The sequence below is a fragment of the Culex quinquefasciatus genome, chromosome 2 (genome assembly GCF_015732765.1).
Source record: "Culex quinquefasciatus strain JHB chromosome 2, VPISU_Cqui_1.0_pri_paternal, whole genome shotgun sequence".
In the NCBI taxonomy this organism is placed as follows: domain Eukaryota; kingdom Metazoa; phylum Arthropoda; class Insecta; order Diptera; family Culicidae; genus Culex; species Culex quinquefasciatus.
Window position 1 is genome coordinate 176,953,698 of NC_051862.1, and position 22,990 is coordinate 176,976,687.

Sequence of the window (22,990 nt, forward strand, 5' to 3'; positions counted from 1 at the left end):
GTAAATTTGCTGGTACATAGTTTTTTTTCTGACGAATTATAGGTGTTCTGAATTGAAGGCATTCGTAAACCAAATTGACTACTCATCCACTCCGACTCCGAATGTGGTATCCAAAATTCCGTGTGTTAGAGGCCGTAATGCTTTTCCAACATGCATAAAAGAAATGAGAGGAACCATGCGACGGTAGTATTTACATTGCTTTTCTGAGAGACCAATAATTTCAAATATTATTTCAAACAACATGAAATTTTTATAATACGCTTTGAAATTCAGAATACTTTCAGAAATCTTTGATCAATATTTTTGAAGCTTGTTTTGCATTGTGCTTGTAGTAAGGAAAAGGTGGAACTCGATGCAGCTGAAACGTGAAAAAAACACTCAGACCTCCCTTTTTTAATAAAAACACGGTTATAGTATCCTGCTCACTCGATATTTTACCGTTCCTTGGTGTTAGCAGGATTCTATGATTGTTTACTGTCTTTATGTAATATTCAAAATTATTTTTCTTTTGAAAACTAATTGAGCGATGTTGGAAGTGGGTCCATGTTTGAAACCCAGATATGAAAAAGCAAAAAGTATTCTTCAACGATGCTTCACCCGCAGTAAGTCAGCGCCATCCGAGAGAATAAAGAACACGAGGTAATGTGTACGGATACAGAGGATAAACCCAGAGTTTTCCGAGAACGTAATTCTCGAAAAAAGTTCACCCACACTCACAGGAATAAAATGTATCAAAATCTGTCAAAGTGGATTTGCTACAAAAAATGTTATTTTTTATAACAGATTTTGCATCAAGCTCGTATACTCAGACGGCGGTCGCATGATTGTGATGCATGGCTGCATAAAAGTATTTCAGAATCTGCATTTTTGCCCGTTACCGACAATTATCGACATTATCGACTGCTGTTTGCTGGTTTGAGAAAAAAATCCTTTACAAAACGAGTATTGAACCATCAAATTCTTGCTTGTTAATCCGACACGCTACCACCGCGTCATGGACGCTTGATGAATTTCGAGCGACAGAGCACCAAAATGTTCTCCTCTCTGAAGTGTTGCTCGGGGACGCGCTAGCATTATATGTGTTGGTGAGAACTGCAGATCGACATGTTTACACACGGGCAAAATTGATATATGGGCTTGCTGCAGAAACTGTTATAAAATGTATCATTTTCTGCAGCAAATCCACTGTTGCAGATTTTGATATTTTTTTTTTCCTTTGGGTGTAGTAGTCAGTATGGAGAGGTGTGAAAATGAACACAGCAAAGTGCGATTTTCAGTTACAGTGCATGTATCATTTCATTTCATTTCATGTTTATTTGTAGCATTATTTCATATACATTTTGATGTTGTTATTTACAGAGTGTAGTGTTATGGAGCACCTTTCAACTACGATTTGATACATATATCAGGAGATACATTTATGCAAAGATTGAGGTTTAGAAAAGAGCAGGAAAAGTTCACAAAAAAACTGCTACAATTACTTAGGGGAGGGGATAGAGGAAGGGAAAGCTTATTACTAGATCACAGATAAAGATGTCAGCTGGTCACTGACGGCGTAATTCCCTGTGCTGCTGAAGACTCAAACAGCACACACGTATTTTATCATCAACTCCGAGAGAGCCATGAATTGCTGCTGCTTGTTGCGGCAGCTACTCAGCCGTTGGTACATGTCCCTCGCAAGGATGAGGAACTCCGTCAGCGAGAACAGGTCACCGTCGGCAGCGTTGTCCTGCACAGGGGCAGGTTCTAGGCCGGCTGCTGCAACGCTCGCATATGTTCGCGACAATCCGGGAGGATGCGTCGAACTGCGATCAGCCGCGGGTTTTGTCGGTGAACTGGCAGGTGGCTTCCTCTTCTTTTCCTGCTGCTCGATGTACAGCTTCCGGGAAGTACATCCACGGAAGTTGGCGGTGTGATTGCCGCCGCAGTTAGCGCACTTCACGCTGGACTTGTGTTTTTCGGCGTTTCCGCCATCCTGGAGAGCCGCCTTCCGGGGTAGAGAGCAGCCTTCGGTGTTGTGCTCCTTGCCACACTTTACGCATCGCGGGGGCAGATTGCAGTTCCGAGACCCGTGTCCAAACATCTGGCACCGGTGGCATTGCGCAGCATCATTCGGCTTCTTCGTGAAAAACCTCCAATTCACGATGTATCCAGAAAGGGTTTTAATCTGTCGGAGGTCTTGTAATTTGACAGTCCCTTTGTCAAAGTACAGCAGGTACAGTACATGTGTACCGGTTGCCGTACTCTTTTTCGAGAGCACCTTAACTTCGCGTGGAGCAATGTCAAAGTCCTCGAGTTCCTTCGTGACCTCAGGGATGCTCATCTCCCCAAGACCCTGTAGAACTACCTTTACCGGTTTTTGACCTCGGCAGTCGTGCGTGAAGAATTTCACATTCTTGGCCTTGAAAATCTCCAAAACCTTGGTGTAGTCCGCTTGGCCCAACGCAAGAACTTGCACCGCCACCTTGGTCACCTTGATGAAGTATTGAACGTTTGACGGTATCAATAAATCATCAACGGTGACCGCTAGTGTGTCGATGACGTGAATCATCGGTGGCCTATCTCGAACCCTAGGCAGAGCACATTTGAGCATTTGTGCTTTCTTCGCCTCGTCTGCAGCTGGGCTATTGTTCTCCTGCTGCGTCGTACTTTTGTCGTCGTCTTCACTGTCGGTCAACATCTCGAACGAATTTGTTGTTGGAATTGTGATTCCCGTTTTGCTGGAGGATGGACCTGGTCCACCGGCTCCGGACGATTGTTGCGGCTTGCCGGAAGCTGACTCGGACTGCTGCTTGCTGGTAAGTCCACGTGTCCGGACGGGGCTTCTGGAAACAGTCACCTTACCGTCCGCTGAAGTCAGCAAAATTGCTGGTGTTTTTGCCGCCGGCGAGGAGCTCTTGTGGATGCGGTACAAAGAGCTGTTTTGGCCGCGTCCTCGAGCTGAACTCGAGTTGCCACGGCCGCGGCCCTTTTTACCCATCGCGTGGGAGCACACTCGCGGTTAATTAACGACCGTAAATCAGAAAAATCGGTGAAAAATCGCGCAGCGCAAAAACTTGTTGCTATTGGCTACTGGTGTTGCCAGTCCGATCAGTGCATGTATCAGTGACCCGCAGTTTTCACCATACGATCAACTGTTCATAGAGAAGAATATATTTGTGATCAGTCCATTTCATTTTATCAAACGCTTCATGGTTCGGCAGTAACGTGTTGTATTACCAATCAAGAAATTGTTGGTTCGATCCCTCATTTCATGATATTTTTTGTTCAATACAAACGGTAGGATCGATAATTTTCGGTAACAGACAAAATTGTGATACCCCTATATCGCAAATGATGCATGAGGACAGATTTCAAGCTAATTCTCTTTTCCCTTCTTGCATATTTGCCGCCTATTGCTGCGACCACCGTTTCGGTGTATACAAAAATATGTCGATTTCGAGAATCAAACCCAAGACTTTTGACACATCGAACAGCGCCTTTGCCGTATCGTCCACTTCGGTTTGATTAGTATGAAATGGTCATTAGATATAAGCCGCTCAATGGAATAAACTGTTCCATTGAACAAATAAACTCAACTTTTTTCACAATTATTATAGAACTAGTTTTCTCGAATATGGATTCGATTGGAAGATGGCGGTCGAGTTGGACGCATGCCGTGTGGCACCGGTTTGTTTTTTTTCGATTTTTATAGTGTTAGGTTTACGAAACGGGTTGTTAAAGTGGTCGAGTCGTCGCGAGTGATCATTGCCTTACGGGTAAAGGTGAAATTTACTGAAACAAGTTGTGAAAATGGATTTTTCACTTGATTTGCTCCACAAGAAGAGCAGTCAAAAGCATCCTGCAGTGGCGTTCTGCCCTCCGGAAGGGGGTATAAATGTGTGTGTGACGGGTTTTGTCCGACTGGTGTGAGTGTGTAGTGAATTTGGCGTCTAGCGCCGACTGCATGAGAGAGAGAAAGAGAGTAGCGAATGATGTTCGTGATGCCTTGGAAACATGTTTCTGTGTGTCCGAAAATTGGCAAAAAGTGGACTGATTTGTCGTGGAAGAGGATTCAACGCGGGAGTGCTGCAGACGGCTGGATCCATGTCTTCGTTCCGCCCGGACGGCAGACTAGCGGCCGGGTCGACGATTGAAGCAGCAGCAGGCAGAAGCGGGTGAGCAAGTTCCAATAAGAACATTTTTTAAGGTGTGAATGAGTCTGCGTGTGTAGGTGAGCGAATGAAATTGAGCCGAAACAACTTATCTAGATGACTTTTGATTAGGGGAGCGGTGCCATGTTTTGGGTGCTGACAAATTTACGAACGGTTTTTCGTAGTATGTTGAAATTACCAATGTTTTAGAATGTTTCGGCTTGATTGAGAATGGTCGTGTGAGTGTATCCGTTTATTTTTGTTTTCATTTAAAAAAATGTTTTTTTCAGCTAACACAGTTTTATAAATTTCGGTTTAGTTCTAGCTTTCGGTTGTTTCGATTCGGTTCGCGATCGTTCAAATAAAACGTTTGCTCTAAAAGTTCGCTAATTTTAACGGTGATTCAGGGTTTTCACAGCCGGCTGTCTAAGGCTGAATCGAATCGATTACGGGTAACCGGTAGCTTTGCAGGATTGATCGTGAGTTTTGCGTCTTATTTCAGGCTTAGAGTGATAAAATCTCGCCGCCGGTTGAGTTTGTCGATGTGGTTTTGTTTCAAATAACCTGTTAATTCCACTAAAAAGAGTCCGTTTTGCGATGCCTGTCCGTCGGGTCGCATGTTTTTTTTTTCGCGTCGTTTGTCGTCTCGAAATTACTTTTTAGCTTTATAGCTCGTAAAGCACGGTGAAAAATATTGTTTCAACGCGTTCAAGTCCTTCAGATATCATCATAACTCATCAATAATTAATTGGTCGCTCATCTTATAATAATTTAAAAGTATAAATAGTCTCAGGTCAACTCTACGTAAATATGTTACGCTGAGTATAATATTTCACCTTTTAATTACACATAATTTTGATTCTATCTTTCCGCAGCCGGCTGTCTAAGATTGAATCATTTATGCTAAACTCAACACCAAATAACCGGGAATAGTCTCATCCGCATCATCCGATTGTTTGCCTTGAGAATACATAATACTTCACCCTATTAAACGAAATTCATTGATTATTGGGCCACATCATCATCCTCTATGATGAATCCTGGCCATTACCCTTTCCCACTAACAAAATCCCAAGTAGAAGTAGTTTTCCGGCACACGCGGGGTGTGGATATCGTATAGAACCCACCCTTGGTAGCAGCCTGTGCTAACTAACATTCCCGTCCCATCCCCTCGAGATCTACAAACTGACATGGCGGGCGCCGTTGGTGGCCAACGACTGTTTCCTATTCGCACCGGCTCTAGTTTTGATGATCGTGATGTTTTATCTTTTCAGCGCATTCATGCATGCTGTTGATAAGGGAAACATCATTTGATCGTTGAAGCGTATGACCGGATGTGTTGATAGGATTTTACGGTCCTGTTCAGCAACGGAGAAGGACAACCATGGGTGGTCTCTCATGCTCATGCTCATGCTCATGCTCAAAGTAAGAAAATAAAAAAAAACAGGAAAACATTTTTTGATCGTGATTCGATTATCCAAAGTCTTATACGAACCTTTGGATAATCGAAACGGATAATCAAGTCGGGACTGTATCCCGAATTTCAAATTCTCCCTGACCCCCACTCTGAGCGACCTATTTTAATCACATTTCATCACAACTTTCTTTCAGTCCAGATTTGATTATTCAAAGTCTCTATTATCCGAAGTTTTGATTATCCGAAATTCGATTATCCGATGGTTTGTATGGGACTACGGATAATCAAATCTTGAACAAAACAAATTTTCGTATCTCTTTAAAAAAAAAACGAATTTTATGTGAATTGCAAAAAAGCCATAAACATTAAATTCGATTTCTGCGTCCTCAAATAAAAACAAATAGTGGTAAAAAGCATGTTAGCATTCCAAATGCATTTTCTCAATATTTTATCACCACCATTTTGGATACCATCTTCAATTCTGAGGCTTTCGGATGATGGTTTTTTTTTTGTATTCGAGTATCATCTGAGGTTCATTCTATCACCTCGTCTTATTGATGAGATCTGGCCAATTTTTAACAGCCAAAATTTCGTAAAATTTTGAGTTTTTTTCAATCGAGTCTGGATTGTTAACATTTACTTCAAACTATTTTATACTTTATACCTTTTTTGTAATACTACACCAAAGTGCTAATATAACAAACATATAAAATAGAAAATGTTCAATTCCTCCCCAACGACTTTTCTAAAAAGATTTGCTCCCCTTTTCAAGGTCGAATGCAATTATAGCAAAGTTCTTAAAATTTAATCCTCAGATTTGAGAACCAACTGAGTTAAAAATAATGTAGATTTGAAGATAAAAATACTAATAATTAAATTTCTCGCTTACATTTTCAAATAGCCAACAGTTTGTTTTGAAAAAGTAAAAATTTACAGGGTAACAGCAAGAAATTCATCTACCCTTATAACTTTGGAATATTGCCATTTTAACGTTCAATTACAGATTTTAAAGGGGGGTTTTCAACTTAACAATCAAGTGATAAATAGCTAATTAGTAGACAAGCAAGCTAGTTCTATAACTAGTTTTATAAAATAATTTGTCTTAACGTGAAACAGTGAAAAGCAAATTGGATGGAAAAAGAAAACTGAAAAATATGAACATTTGAACTGTTTCCAGGTTTGGACAAGTTTCGAATTTGATAACAAAAATATTGACGAATGATTTTTCTTGCCAAACATTCAATTTTTTCAAAGACTATTTTGTCCACTAGTCTTCGGTAAATGTTAGAAAGGAGAGAGAAACAAAGAAAAAAATGTTTAATATTTTAGCTGGAAAATATTTACAATTTAAACATCATTTAAATTTTATTAACAAGTCTAGTACCGGAGACATTTTCATTTATAGAAAAAATGCGGGCTCAAAAAATTTGTTTTCAAATAAAGTTTGAGACTTTTTTCGAATATTCAAAATGACTTTTTCAGTATGAGTCGTTAGGGTGTAATATGGTTGTATGGAAAAAAAAAATTAAAATTGTCCAAATCTAATGAGCACAGCAACTTTTCTATCCCTTTTGGGGTCCTAAACAATTCCTTAAAGTTTGGAAACGATTGGTTTAGCCCTCGCTTTGCGCAAAGCCATTAAATTTTCTATGAGAATTTGTATGGGAAAACCCATTTTTTCTGATTTTGATATTTATAAAATTCACGTTTTACGCTGTACTAAAACCGGGATTCATATTCGAATACTCTGAAAGATGCTCTACAACTTCCCCAAAGAGAGTATGGTGCTAACTAACTCCTATAAAAAGATACAGCGTGTTCAAAACTCGTCTAAAACGTGTTTTTTGCTCGAAAATCACGTTTTAGACGAGTTTTAAGGACGCTATATCTTCTTTCAGGAGCAAGTTAGCACCATACTCTCTTCGGGAATGATTTAGAGCACCTTCCAGAGCATTCGAATATGAATCCGGTTCTAGTACAACGTGAAACTTGGATTTTTTAAGTATAGAAATAAAAAAAAAAAAGATTTTTCCCATACAAATTTCTATGGAAAATTGAATCGCTTTGCGCAAAGTGAGGACTAAACCAATTGTTCCCAAACTTTGGGGAGTTGTTAAGGACCCCAAAAGGAACTGAAAAAAGGAGTGCTGGAAAATCGATTTTGATATTACACCCTAATGAGTCGTTCATTTTACCAAAGAGGCCATGCCGAGTTTGATAAATACGACAAGTGGTGAAAAAATTGAGTTTTGCAACGAGTTGCATACAACATTTTGTGCATTTGCTGAATACTGAAATTTCAAAAAAAGTGTTCACGTGGTTTATGGATGATCCCTATCAAACTTCTGAAATTGTGTTGGGGACATATAAATAAAAACATTGCTGACAAAATCTGTAATTTTGGCAGCTGTTTAAAGTTGAGGTGTGTAATTGCCTCTAGAAAAATCAATGTGCTGATGGTTTTTTTTTGTATTCGAGTATCATCTAAGGTTCATTCTATCACCTCGTCTAAGGGATGAGATCTGGTAAATTTTTAACAGCCAAAATTTCGTAAAATTTTGAGTTTTTTTTAGTAAATAGCAAATTTTGCCAAATGAGCCCAAGATTTGTTTAGCCCCAGATTTTCCATTGATTATTTGAATTTTTAAGGTAAAAAAAACTCTAGTATCCCGCAAATCAATCCAATGTTGACGCTCCAAGGGATACCCTGCTGCTGTGGCACCATCAGCAACAAGAGAATGTTGGAGCGGACGGTTTTTTTTTCAGGCGCCCGCGCTCACTGCTTCTGTTAGGACCAGGCAGCAGGCTGGTGCGCCCCGGATTTGGGTTTAGGCGCAACTCGTTGGCGTCGGAGGAAGTGTCGGAGGCAGGTTCGGAGTCGGTTCGGGGGGAAAAAAAAGTTGCCACCTAGGCAACGGGGTGGCCGCGCGCTTGGTAATTTAAAGCTGAAATCATACAAAAACCCTATTCGTGATGTTCGCCACTTTTTGTGATGATTAATTTTTTTCTCCCTTGATAAATCCTCTCAGTACAAAAAAGTAAGGGATGATTAGAAGGGGGCGGTTGAGGGTTGTGGGGTGGGGTTGTATGATAACGATTTATCGAGCTCCAGCACCCCGAAAGTAGACAGACAACGCACAAAACACGATGAGTTGGCTTAAATCTTGCCGGGGCTGGGTTGCGGTTGGAATATCTTTCATTTTTTTTTTCGAGGGACGTGTCTGGCAGCCTGCCCGAGCTTTGCCCTGCCAAGGATGGCATTCAAACTGAGTGTCTGCCTCCGCGGCTGGTGACAATGGCCATGATTTTCGCTGTTTATGACGAAGTACGAATGAAGCAATTTAAAATTATCATTTTACCATTGTCAAGTACCGTGCACCTCCATTTACTTGTGTTTGAACTTCAAAGCAAACTTTTTGGAAAATTTCCTCCCCAAATCTATTCCACCAACAGATGATGAATAATTCACCGAAAATCATCAGTCCAATTTGTTACCCATTCAAAGCACCTCCAAAAAACCAAAAGCGCAAAAACAACCTACTCAAGCAAATTTTTGCTGAAAAAGCACTCTTCGCCAGAGCGCCTTTTGCCAGCCAGGATTTCTGTGCCAAATGTGACCGAGTTTAATTTTCGGGGAGAGGACAAAACCGACCGACTGCCAAGGCTAGCAGAGACGAAAGGACCTGCTCTGGTGCAAAAAGGAAGCATTTGAATAAAAGAAATTTCTTTCAGCATGCTTCAATTCGTTTTTTATTGACCCTTGACAAAAGAATGTGACAAAGAGGGGAGTGGGGAAGGCGGAGGGTTGTTGAAGAAAAAAAAGGAAGCTCCAGGATTCTTTTCCTTGCTTGGGCATGGACCCCTCCGTCAGAAATGTTCCAATCGTCATGTTTGATTTTGTTCGGGAAAAGTTGCAAATTCGACAGAAAATTTAGCAAAACTTGATCAACTTCTTTTTTACTCTGATTGTAACAAGGCACTTTTTTTTTCAAGCCTTGAAATGTCCAATAAAACGTTAAGACTACTTAAAAAAGCTTCAAAAATGTTTTTTTATTTTTGCTCTTTGAAATAAAACTTATATAAACCTTGTTTTGCAATCTTTTCTCTGTCACATTTTTTCGATTTTTTTCCTTGGCCATTTTGAGCAACTTTGTTCAACGAAAATGTTTTATCTACCTTGTAAAAAAAATATTTAAAATTAGCCTATAATAAAATAGATTTTTGGACAAAAAAAGTCTTACTCTCATCACTAGCTGAACCGCAGATTCAGTTTCAGATTTTTTGACAGCAGTCATATTTTCCTTGAAGCCCCCATGAGAAAGGACAACCCTCTGTATGACGAAGTGGGTGTGTGTGTGTGTGTATCTGCACTTTGGAGGAGGCTCCGTTATTTCTGGCAAGAGTTTTTTTTTCCTTGTCCTTCTTCCCAAAGCCAAATCCAAAACCCGAGCTTCTGGGCCGCACTCTCCAAAAGAGTTTTGCGTTGTGTTCTTTTGCAGCATCCTTCCGTCGGAATAGTTTGCCGTTCTGTACGTAGAGAGATGGATGGCATCCCCGATAGGCCGCCGGGGAACGTGTGTGTGTTTGTGTGCTTGTGCGAAGGAGCATCTCTTTTTCAAGGCCACTGGCGGCATCCAGGCGACGGACGCCTTTTGTTCGGTTTCTCAACGTCGGGCGATCCTAGTGTGGGAATAAAAATCAGGACAACAGCGAACGCATTGTGGTCGGGGCTTAAAACTGCACGTGGAGGATTACGATATTTGTTTTGAAATGGGTGCTCTAGTTTTGAAAGAGATGTTGTTTTGACAAAGAACTTTGTCCTAAGGTTTCTATACGGGGTGTCAATCCAAAATTTTCGCGAAGCGAAAACGTTACGTAACGAATTCCCCTCTCGGCAAATTTCCCCTCTTTTTGGTGCACGCTGGTTGGTTGAACAAACGTTTCCCAATCAGTCAATATAGAGACGTGAGATTGATGTATCTAAAATCACCCCACTCTACCTCATAATTTTCGGATCGTCGACGCGGCAAAAAGCGAATAAGGAGATGTAGGAGAATGGGTGCAAAAAGGCGGGGCATACGTCCCCGATCTAAATTAACAAAACTCGGCTCGGTCGGTCCCGAAAATTCAGTCTGTTGCTGGCCGTCGACGAGAACACATCAGGAGCAGATGGCCTGGTGGCCCGTTTGCAGACGGCCTGGAGGCCCGGGAGCAGATAGCCTGGAGGCATGGACACGCCAAGACATGCCAGCCGGCATGAGCGGGAATTGGAATTGGCCACCACTTGGAGTGGCCGGAGTCCCCGGCGGGTGTTCCGATAGGGGGACTTTTCCCGAACCATAAGAGTTGGGGCAATATGGGTATCAAACTTTAGGGTTTTTGATACTGGATATGAAATTTGACATTCCGGCAGTAGTGGCCACCACCTGGAGTGGCCGGAGGCCCCGGGGATGTTCCGATGGGGGGACATTTGCCGAACCATAAGAGTTGGGGCAATATGGGTATCAAACTGTAGGGTTTTTGATACTGGATATGAAATTTGACATTTCGGCAGTAGTGGCCACAATCAGGAGTGGCCGGAGGCCCCGGGGATGTTCCGATGGGGGGACATTTGCCGAACCATAAGAGTTGGGGCAATATGGGTATCAAACTGTAGGGTTTTTGATACTGGATATGAAATTTGACATTTCGGCAGTAGTGGCCACAATCCGGAGTGGCCGGAGGCCCCGGGGATGTTCCGATGGGGGGACATTTGCCGAACCATAAGAGTTGGGGCAATATGGGTATCAAACTGTAGGGTTTTTGATACTGGATATGAAATTTGACATTTCGGCAGTAGTGGCCACCACCTGGAGTGTCCGGAGGCCCCGGGGATGTTCCGATGGGGGGACATTTGCCGAACCATAAGAGTTGGGGCAATATGGGTATCAAACTGTAGGGTTTTTGATACTGGATATGAAATTTGACATTTCGGCAGTAGTGGCCACAATCCGGAGTGGCCGGAGGCCCCGGGGATGCTCCGATGGGGGGACATTTGCCGAACCATAAGAGTTGGGGCAATATGGGTATCAAACTTTAGGGTTTTTGATACTGGATATGAAATTTGACATTTCGGCAGTAGTGGCCACCACCTGGAGTGGCCGGAGGCCCCGGGGATGTTCCGATGGGGGGACATTTGCCGAACCATAAGAGTTGGGGCAATATGGGTATCAAACTTTAGGGTTTTTGATACTGGATATGAAATTTGACATTTCGGCAGTAGTGGCCACAATCAGGAGTGGCCGGAGGCCCCGGGGATGTTCCGATGGGGGGACATTTGCCGAACCATAAGAGTTGGGGCAATATGGGTATCAAACTTTAGGGTTTTTGATACTGGATATGAAATTTGACATTTCGGCAGTAGTGGCTGTAGTGAATGAGTGTGGCAGAGAAGAGAGAGAGAGAGAGTGAGAAGAGAGAGAGAGTTCATGTAGCGTAATGAGAGAGTCAGCCGAGAGAGAAGTTGAGAATGTGTGCGTGAGAAAACGAGAAATAAATCAGTCGTGTGTTGTGCTTGGGCATGAAAAGACGCGTCTTGTTATTTGAATCCGAAATATTGATAAATCGTGGAATAAATCGGGTGAAAGTCACGACAATGGCGCAGCAATTGCTCCCATCGCGAGTGTGTAGAGTAATTTTGTGAAAATGAAGTGAATTTTGCGTTTTTGCTAGGCGAAACGTATTTGCAGTGCAGCAACAGCAGCAGCCATGATGGCGTCGGTTTTTGTTTGACCATGGTGGTAGCAGAAGATTTGCAGCCGAGTTTTATTGTTTGGAATGACGGAGTGGCGATTTTTCACTTCCTTCAGTTGTGTTTGGATGGTTTAAGAAGAAAATTTACAGCAGCTGTGTTTGTGAGATTGTTTGGCGTGCGGCTATGAGCAGCCGCCATGATGGCGTCGGTGTTTTTTTTTTCTTCTTGAAGTTGCAGCAGTGTTGAAAATCTGACGCCTGTGACCTTGGTGGCAGCAGAGAGGTTACAAACGAACTGTGTTGTGGGGAAAGACATAGTGGCGATTTTTGTTTTTTTTTTCTTGTGCTGTGTTTGGGTGGTTCTTTTTTGCTGAAAGTTTACAGTAGCCCCCGAAAGAAAAAAAAAAGTGAAAAGGAGAAAAAAGATGACATCTGTGTGGATGCGTTTCCCCCGCTAAGGTAAGACGGACAAAGTACAGATAAATGTGGGTCGGCTTTTCACGAAGGTTTTTGTATAGTAATCACTCTACTGTTGGACCGATGGCGGTCCGATGTTGGACGGAGTTGCCGATTTTTGTAGTACCGGTGCTGGAATTGAAGAGTTATCTACGACTAATACATTTCTCGAGTATTGTTGTTTAACAACAAGATTAACGTTGTTGAGATTTAATCATGGGTAATTTAAATGCAAAATGTTTGGACTGCTTCTAGTGAGAGGCCCGGATTGGTTCGGGTTAGTTTTGCGGTTAAAATTGTTTAATAGTTGAGAGGCTGTATAAAAGTTTTCAACGGTTTTGTATGCGATTTTAAGGTATCCTTGTTTTATCGTTCAGCAGAAAAAATATGAACGATCTGTTTGCCGATCATTGGGCTGGAAGACTCGTGTTAAACTTGCCTGGACATAATCACGTTAAACCTTGAAAACAGCAATGTCGTTGTTTTTTGTGCTTGAGTCTGCGAGGATAGAGCGTGATTGTTGGAGTGTTTGAGCTTGAGTCCCCTGTGAGGGTAGAGCGTGATAGCGTGAGTATTGAGCTCAAGTCCCCTGTGAGGGTAGAGCGTGATTGTTGGAGTTTTGAGCTTGAGTCCCCTGTGAGGGTAGAGCGTGATTGTTGGAGTTTTTGAGCTTGAGTCCCCTGAGAGGGTAGAGCGTGATTTTTGAAGTTTTGAGCTTGAGTCCCCTGTGAGGGTAGAGCGTGATTGTGGCCTTTTTGAGCTTGAGTCCCCCGTGAGGATAGAGCGTGATTTTTTTTTGAGCTTGAGTCCCCTGTGAGGGTAGAGCGTGATTGTTGGAGTTTTTGAGCTTGAGTCCCCTGTGAGGGTAGAGCGTGATTGTTGGAGTTTGAGCTTGAGTCCCTTGAGAGGGTAGAGCGTGATTTTTGAAGTTTTGAGCTTGAGTCCCCTGTGAGGGTAGAGCGTGATTGTTGGAGTTTTCGAGCTTGAGTCCCTAGAGAGGATAGAACGTGATTATAAAAACTTTGAGCTTGAGTCCCCTGTGAGGGTAGAGCGTGATAGCGTGAGTATTGAGCTTAAGTCCCCTGTGAGGGTAGAGCGTGATTGTTGGAGTTTTGAGCTTGAGTCCCCTGTGAGGGTAGAGCGTGATTATAAAAACTTTGAGCGTGAGTCCCCTGTGAGGATAGAGCGTGATAGCGGGAGTTTTGAGCTTGAGTTCCTTGTGAGGGTAGAGCGTGATTTTTTGAGCGTGAGTCCCCTGTGAGGGTAGAGCGTGATTGTTGGAGTTTTTGAGCTTGAGTCCCCTGTGAGGGTAGAGCGTGATTGTTGGAGTTTTCGAGCTTGAGTCCCTAGAGAGGATAGAACGTGATTATAAAAACTTTGAGCTTGAGTCCCCTGTGAGGATAGAGCGTGATAGCGGGAGTTTTGAGCTTGAGTTCCTTGTGAGGGTAGAGCGTGATTTTTTTGAGCTTGAGTCCCCTGAGAGGGTAGAGCGTGATTTTTGAAGTTTTGAGCTTGAGTCCCTTGTAATTATAAGGGAATCATGGGGAAATTTGGATCGGACGTTCTAATCGAAAATTTCAACAATCATCTAGCAAAGTTCTTTGTCATACTGGTCATGTGTAACATAACCACCTGCACCTTTTTTTTCCCGGGAATCTGATTTAAAAGTGACATAGCTATGAACATGTTTTCAAAAATGAGCAATTCTCTACCAAAACCGGAAATGGATTTTATTTGTATTTTTTGATTTGGCTCAAACTTTATGGGGGCCTTCCCTATGACCAAATAAGCTATTTTGTGTCATTGGTTCACCCATACAAGTCTCCATACAAATTTGGCTGCTGTCCATACAAAAATGGTATGTAAATATTCAAACAGCTGTAACTTTTGAGTGAATTTTCTGATCAATTTGGTGTCTTCGGCAAAGTTGTAGGTATTGTTGAGGACTTTTGAGAAAAAAATAGGTACACGGAAAAAAAAAAATTGCAGATTTTTTTATCAACTTTTTTTTCACTAAAACTCAATTTCCCAAAATACGTATTTTTTTATTTTCGAGATTTTTTGATATGTTTTATGGGCGATTGATATGGATATGGGCGTAATATTCGGAGTTTGGCCCTTTTAAAATGTTAGTCTTGATTTAATTTTTTTCAAAATATTTTTTTCGAAAAGATCGGAAAATTTCACGACTGTTTCATGTATTAACATTGAAAATCGGACCATTAGTTGCTGAGATATCGACATTAGAAAATGGTGGGTTGTTTTGGTGAGACTATAGAAAACTTAAGAGGCAGTATTTGTAAATATTGCTCGGTTTGTTCTAGAGGTCGTATCGAGGTGCTCCGATTTGGATGAAACTTTCAGCGTTTGTTTATCTATACTTGAGATGAACTCATGCCAAATATGAGCCCTCTACGACAAAGGGAAGTGGGGTAAAACGGGCTGTGAAGTTTGAGGTCGAAAAAACATAAAAAATCTTAAAATTGCTCGCATTTCCGTAAAACTTCATCAATTCCAACTTTCTTAGATGCATTCGAAAGGTCTTTTGAAGCACTACAAAATGTGCTATAGACATCCAGGATTGGTTTGACTTTTTCTCTTAGCTTTTGCAAATTACTGTCAAAAATGGATTTTTTTGAAACCTTAATATCTTTTTGCAACAGCCTCCAACACCCATACTCCCATAGGTCAAAAGATAGGTAATTTCATGCACTATAAGCCTATGGTATTAACTTTTTGGTCAATCGCAGTTTTTCTCATAGTTTTTAAATTTTTCTAGAACAAACATTTTACAACGTTAGTTTTTGCCCTGTAGGCCAAGAAGACGGCTTTTTTTGGTCTCAATTTTGTCATATTCGGAATCCTCGGACAATTTCACGTAAGTTAGAAGTATTGGAGTTGTAATTTTGATTTAAAAAATAATTAAATAAAACATTTTTGAAAAAAGAAATAGATCTTATTTACCCTATGATCAATACGTCAAATGCTGTATCAAGTAGGCGAAAACCTGTTTTACCCCTAATCCAACAAATGGTAAAAAAATATTTTAATTCATTCTAAATGGCAATTTTTTCTACCAAATTACAACTCCAATACTTCAAACTTACGTGAAATTGTCCGAAGATTCCGAATATGACAAAATTGAGACCAAAAAGTGCCGTCTTCTTGGCCTACAGGGCAAAAACTAACGTTGTAAAATGTTTGTTCTAGAAAAATTTAAAAACTATGAGAAAAACTGCGATTGGCCAAAAAGTTAATACCATAGGCTTATAGTGCATGAAATTACCTATCTTTTGACCTATGGGAGTATGGGTGTTGGAGGCTGTTGCAAAAAGATATTAAGGTTTCAAAAAAATCCATTTTTGACAGTAATTTGCAAAAGCTAAGAGAAAAAGTCAAACCAATCCTGGATGTCTATAGCACATTTTGTAGTGCTTCAAAAGACCTTTCGAATGCATCTAAGAGAGTTGGAATTGATGAAGTTTTACGGAAATGCGAGCAATTTTAAGATTTTTTATGTTTTTTCGACCTCAAACTTCACAGCCCGTTTTACCCCACTTCCCTTTGTCGTAGAGGGCTCATATTTGGTATGAGTTCATCTCAAGTATAGATAAACCAACGCTGAAAGTTTCATCCAAATCGGAGCACCTCGATACGACCTGTTTCACATTGGTGAAAAACTCGCTCTTAAATTTTCGTGTTTCTTTTTCTTAAAGCGGCTGTATCTCAGCAACCCGAGGTCCAATCTTCAATGTCTCTTAGACAATTTTATAGCAAATTTTCTGAACTTTTCAAAAAAAATATTTTTAGAGATGGTCGCTCATGGTCACTATTTTTAAAAATCGAAAAACTGCAAATATTTTGCTAAAATCAAACTTTCGGTGCCTATATCTTGAAAACGAAGCCCTTTATCAAAAAAATTGTAAAGTAGTTTTCGATTGCAAATTCAATTTTGCATTAAAAATTGATTTCAAATTTGTTTTTGCATGAAATTTGGATTTTTTTCCAAAAATCACTATTTTTCAAAAATTCATAACTTGGCGGCAGATTTTTTGACCATGTTTCTCTATAGCTCAAAAGTTGCGGATTTTAATCCCCTAAAACATATAAAAAAATCTCGAAAATCAAAAAATACGTATTTTGGGAAATTGAGTTTTAGTGAAAAAAAAGTTGATAAAAAAATCTGCAAATTTTTTTTCCGTGTACCTATTTTTTTCTCAATTGTCCTCAACAATACCTACAACTTTGCCGAAGACACCATTGATCAGAAAATTCACTCAAAAGTTACAGCTGTTTGAATATTTACCTACCATTTTTGTATGGACAGCAGCCAAATTTGTATGGAGACTTGTATGGGTGAACCAATGACACAAAATAGCTTATTTGGTCATAGGGAAGGCACCCACAAAGTTTGAGTCAAATAAAAAAATACAAAAATTAAAAATGGTCGAAATCGGCCGATTTCGTAGAGAGTTGCTCAAATGGTTAATTTATTACTATGACAAACATATTAAAGAAAAACATTAACCCTTTAGCGCTCAAATTTTTATTCGATTTTTTGTAATTTTTTTTTTGTATTCAGGAGCATCATTTTGAGCAACTTTTGTCCTACGAAAAACTTAACTTCTCTTATTTCTTTCTTGTTTAATTTTTAGTATTTATATTTCCATTTATCGTGTTCATGTTTGTTTCTGATAGTATGTGGCTAATACTACCACCTTCTATCATTACCTTTTGTCAATTTAGTTTTTTAATTTTTTTCAGCCACTTTTTCATTTTTTTTGCATATTTTACTCTAGAATGAAACCATTTAAATTGTTTAAAAATGCTTAAATGCATAGTCTAGGACAATACAAAAATTACTGCAAACTTTGTTTTTACATATAATAAGGCTGGTACAAATTTTATGTAAAGTTTATGTCGCCCCTCTTCAAAATTGGCCCAAAAAATCAGGGGGCAAAAATTTTTTTTTTCAATAAACTTCAAAATTTTAATAGAAATTTAAGTACAATCAGCTGAAATAAATTTTAATGCATTTCCCTGCGTTTAGAATTATTTTTAGCATGTTTGGGTTGGGGACCATCCACAAACCACGTGGACACTTTTTTAGAAATCTCAACCCCCCCCCCCCTCGTGGACAATTGTCCATACAAAAAAAAACTTTTTGTATGGAGCGTGGACAATCGGCATACCCCCTTAAAGTGTCCACGTGGTTTATGGATGGTCCCTTGATTTAAAAATCTATAGAATTTTTGAAAATTTTCGATGCTAATGTTTTTTTTTCGCTGTTTTTTTTGTTTCCGTCAATTTTTTTATTTTTTGAAAATGAATGATAGCAAAATAACTGAACTACACAGAAAAAAAATGAAGTTAACATTCACATTTTTACACATTTTTTATGTAATATTACTCAAAAAAGTGGTAATATTCAACCTACCAAATTTACAACATTCCAAAATTCAACTTATTTTTCTGTGTAGGGTTAGATTAGATTAGATTAGATTAGTAATATTACTCTTGAAAGAGGGAATATTCAACATACCAAAATTCAACTCTTTTTGCTGTGTAGTATAAAATGCACTTTAAAACACTTTTTCCATGCAAATGCTAAAACTTATTATTCCAATATTTATATTTTTTTTTCTTAATAAATTTATAAATAAAAAAAAACGAAGTTGACTTTATAGCTGTCGGCCACCATTGCTAGTACCAACCACTAGTGTCTTCCTTTTTATCTACAAGGACTTCGCCGCCCTGGGCTCCTAAGTGTATGAAAGTATGGCACGGAGCGACGGCGCCGAATACCCATATTTACACAAAGAATTTTAGAGCGCCCGCCGCGGGATTCGAACCGGCAACCTCTGGATTGTGAGTCCAGTGCGCGGTCCGATTGATCCACACGGGCGGGACTAATTTATAAATAAAGTTTTGTTAAAACTTTTAACATTTATGCATTTTTTTGAGTTTATGATCTCAAAAGAAATCTTCAGTAACTTTTCAAATAATCGGGATTGTTGTTGATGTTTAAAAAATAAAAATAAAAATAAATCATCATATATCTCCTGCAAAATCATTGACCATGATCATGATGTAACACAAAGTAAAAAAACAAGTTTTCAGCCATTTTTAATGGATTTTTAACTGTACAAAGTGAAAATAAATAAATTCTCTCTAATAAATAGGGTGAGGGGCAAAATAATAATACAGCGATTCCATTTGTAAAGAGCATAAACCGACAAAAGTTCTTTGATCGGGCTCAAACATTTTCTAGGGATTCCTTGGCTAAAATATTTTTTTTTGTTTGACTACTAGGGTGATCTACAACGTGCTAGGATGTGCCCAATAATGATAATACATTTTTCAAAAAATCGTAATTCTGCGGTGTCCAAAAACGTCAATGCCATCGTTGAAATATTAAAGTTATTGAATTTTTAGTAAAAAAGTTGTGTTTATTTCCAAAAAAAATCATATATAAGAATCCTGTTAATAAACTCCTCACATTTATGAGTATGGCATAAGGGTGCCCAGAAAAAATGACCCCCTGCTCCACAAGCGGAAAACGTTTTTTCGGGTTGTTTTAAGCATCTGTGTAAATTTTGAGTGAAATTGGTTGAGATTGACCCATTGATACCCGAGCCCGAAGTTGGCGAAAAAAATGTTTTTCATACAAAAATTACTTTTTTAAATCGCTAATAACTTTTCAGGATCGAGTTTTACAGCTTTGGTATGTTCTACAAAGTTGTAGAGCATTAAATTTTCAATAAGAATCTCACTTTTGAGAATATTTGGATGAAAGTAGCGCACCGTGCAGACCAAACCGTAAGAAACTTGGGTTTTCCATACATTTTTTCGATTTTTCCCATACAAACTTCACCTCCGAGTATCAATGGGTAAATGATGACCGATTTTGCTCATATTTGGCCCAGAGTCCTAAAATAGGTCAAGGAACAATATTCAGCTTGTGGAGCGAGGTTTTGAGAAAAAGTCCCATATTCTGGGCACCCTAGTATGGCATGTAAAATTTCTAAAGGTATCCGAATATTTTCAGACATGTCTGAACCAAAGAGCAGACACAAGGCATTTTAAAGTTTCATACGACCTTTTCAAATGTTAGGCTGGACTTGTCAGATTTTTTAAAGGCCAATTAATCACCAAGACAGCTAAAATCGGTTCAAATGGCGCGGAGCTATGATTTTTGGAATAATGTGGTTTTTGCAGAAACTGACAAAAATGGCAATTTTTGAGACCACCCAAGTAGGTCACTCTAATGGCCAAACAAAGAAAAATCGGGTTTAATTATTTTAGCCAAGGTCTCCCAGACAAATTTAGAGATCAATCGGAGAAGTTTTTTTTTAGGTTTATGCACTTCTAAAATGGAATTGCTAAATAGTTAAAAAGCAAAACAAAAAAGTCAAATTAAATCAATTGAATTATACCATGAGTATTATTACAGTTTTCATTTTTTTTCATATTTTTCGGATTTATTTGTTTATAGTTCAGCTTGCAATTTGAAATATGTTTTTCATTATTTTTTGTTTCTCAATTTTTTCTTGAGAAGTAAAATATAAAACAAAATTTAAAGCACTCTTGGTGAAAAAGATAGTTCCTAAAATCTAAATATGGACTCAAAAATACTTGAAATTTTTTCAAAATGTACAAATTGAACCAAATCTATGAAGGTATGAAATAAAAACCAATCGATTACATATCAACACACGAAAAACATGACGTTCAAATTGTCCAAAACCTATGGGGCATTTAAACTTCTCAAGGACAACCGGTTAGACAGTTGGTAGTTGGTAGCCGCTCTAATCCACAGGCATGAATCTGATGACTAAACCTTCGACGATCAATACAATTCGTGCCTCACTTGAAGGTAACTTACAATCACATGTGCAAGAGCCATGAAGAGCCATAATTTATCAAATCAAACCAATTATCGGATCAAACCTTCAAGGCGTTGCTAGTGTTCACAAAGGGCTTAATGTCGTTTTTGAAATTTATTGAATTCATGAATATAAGTAATGATTTTTTGATTGACAGTCATACAACTGTCCTTCTTCCTGTTATAAAAGTGTGAGAACCATGGTAAGTATCAAAATTTGAAGCTCACCAAACTTTCAAATCACTAACCTTACTAACTGATTTGTTCAACAACTTGTGTGGTATCACAATGAGTTTTTTCTAGCAACATAACATTGCAGATATGCTGTTCCTGATCGTAATCTACCTGAAACGTGTACATTTTTTCTCTCTCTCTTGCTTCGCGTTAATTTGCGTACCCAAACACAGCAGCACAACAAGGGTTTTGATTTTCTTCCAACCCGGGTCGATATTCGATTGCAGTCGGCCAGAGTTCTTTAAATATTTACCAGAGAGCAATTAATGATTTTTTTCTTCTTCTGACCCGCCGTGCTTCCCTTTCTGCATCGATAATTAAAAACAGGAAGGGCGCCCCCATCGCGCGGGAAGGCGAAATGGAAAGGCGTTCTTCGGTGTGTGAGAAAAAAGAAAACTTTCACGGCGTATAAAATGTTTAATATTTAATTAGTTTTTTTTTTCTGCGCGGGGCAGTGTCCCCTTTCCTCGTACCCTCCGGGGGGAGTTTGCTGCCGGCCAAGGGCTTTTTTTTAGTAAAGTAGCTACTTTATGGAACACGATTTCCTTAATTCCTTCCTCCTCCGGTTGGTTGGGGCCTTCGGGCTGTTTGAACAAGAGGCTACCAACATAAAACATTGATTTACATACGCGAAAACATGCCCTTTCGCGATAGTTATCGAAAAGTGTGCGATCGATTAGCTCCATAAATGAGACATAGAAAATATCGTGAGATTTTTTTTACATCGAGCAGGATATCGACCACCCTTTCAAATCAAAGTAACCATGTCTAGTTAGCCTTTCCTCCGTTTGCATTGTCGCTAGTCGCCTGCCCGGGGCAAAGTTGAAGTTTTGTTGCGTTTTTGGCCGACCGTTTAGCAATCGAATTTTCCACCGAAGCACGATCATGGCACCAAAATCTACGAAAAGTTCTACAGAAAACAACATAAAATTCCCCCAAGCAACCAGTGCAGAAGCTTCTCCACGGCCACAGAACAGTTCGCACACCGAAGGACCGCCACGGCCGCAGCCTTTCCGAAGGTCATCCCGGCTGGTCCTCCGACAGCAGCATTCGGTCGAGCAAATCCCGGATGCGTTGGCCCTCAAAGCGCGCGGATACCTCCTCGGACGCCGAATGGCCAAAGGTACGTTCGCCACGGTTCTGCGGGCCAAATTCTACGAGTCCAAATCCCCCGGAGATGGACCCACTCCGAAGCCAACCGAACTTGCCTGCAAGATCATCGACCAGAGCAAATCCAAAGACGAACAGTTCCTGCAAAAGTTCCTCCCCCGAGAGTTGGAGATCCTCGGCCAAATCAGGCACCCCAACATCATCCAAACCCACAGCATCATGCGCCGAAATAACCGAGTCTTCATATTTCTCCAACTGGCGGAACGGGGAGACCTGCTGACGTTCATCCGGAAGCACGGAGCCCTGCCAGAAAACCGAACCCGATTCTGGTTCTACCAAATGGCCGACGCCGTCCGGTACCTCCACCGCCAAGACATCGCCCATCGGGACCTCAAGTGTGAAAACATCCTCATCTCCGCCAACATGAACGTCAAGCTGTCCGACTTTGGATTCGCGCGGACCTGCACGGACCCGTCGTCCGGCGCCGCCATCATGTCGAAAACGTTCTGCGGATCGGCCGCCTACGCCGCTCCCGAAATCATCAGCACCACGCCGTACAACCCGAAGATGGCGGACCTCTGGTCACTCGGCGTGGTCCTGTTCATCATGCTGAACGGAACGATGCCGTTCGACGAGAAGAACCTCAAGAAGCTGCTGCGCAACCAGCTCGGCCGGCACATCCAGTTTCGGCCGGAGGTGGAGAAAGTGTGCTCGCTCGAGGCCATCCGGATGGTGCGCAGCCTGCTGGAGCCGGATCCGATCGATCGGATCAACATCGAGGAGGTGATGGAGGAGCCGTGGAGAGCGAACGCTGTTGCGAATAAAAATTAGTGAGCTCAAAACTGGTTGTTTTATTTTGAATGAATAGGAAGGATCTTAAAAGATATTGAGAAATGCGGTCTTAAAAGTTGCTTTCTTATTTAATTTTTCGTCTTGTACGATAATTTGTGAACAAACCGGGAACATCTTGAACAGTCGTACTCTGCTACGAATGCGATTGCGATTCAATTCAATTCCACAAAA

General features: G+C 40.3%; 2 protein-coding genes across 2 annotated transcripts in view; one reads left to right on the plus strand and one right to left on the minus strand.

The window, feature by feature from the left end:
* LOC6033199 (glucose-6-phosphate 1-epimerase) overlaps positions 1 to 22,990 on the minus strand; it is an 89,423-nt gene that overhangs the window by 30,586 nt on the left and 35,847 nt on the right. The window lies entirely within an intron of this gene.
* Positions 4,087 to 22,798, plus strand: LOC6033197 (testis-specific serine/threonine-protein kinase 1). Its single transcript, XM_038255645.1, has 2 exons — positions 4,087 to 4,157; positions 21,805 to 22,798. Exons 1-2 carry the CDS (start codon positions 4,087 to 4,089, stop codon positions 22,796 to 22,798), a joined length of 1,065 nt encoding a protein of 354 aa, XP_038111573.1.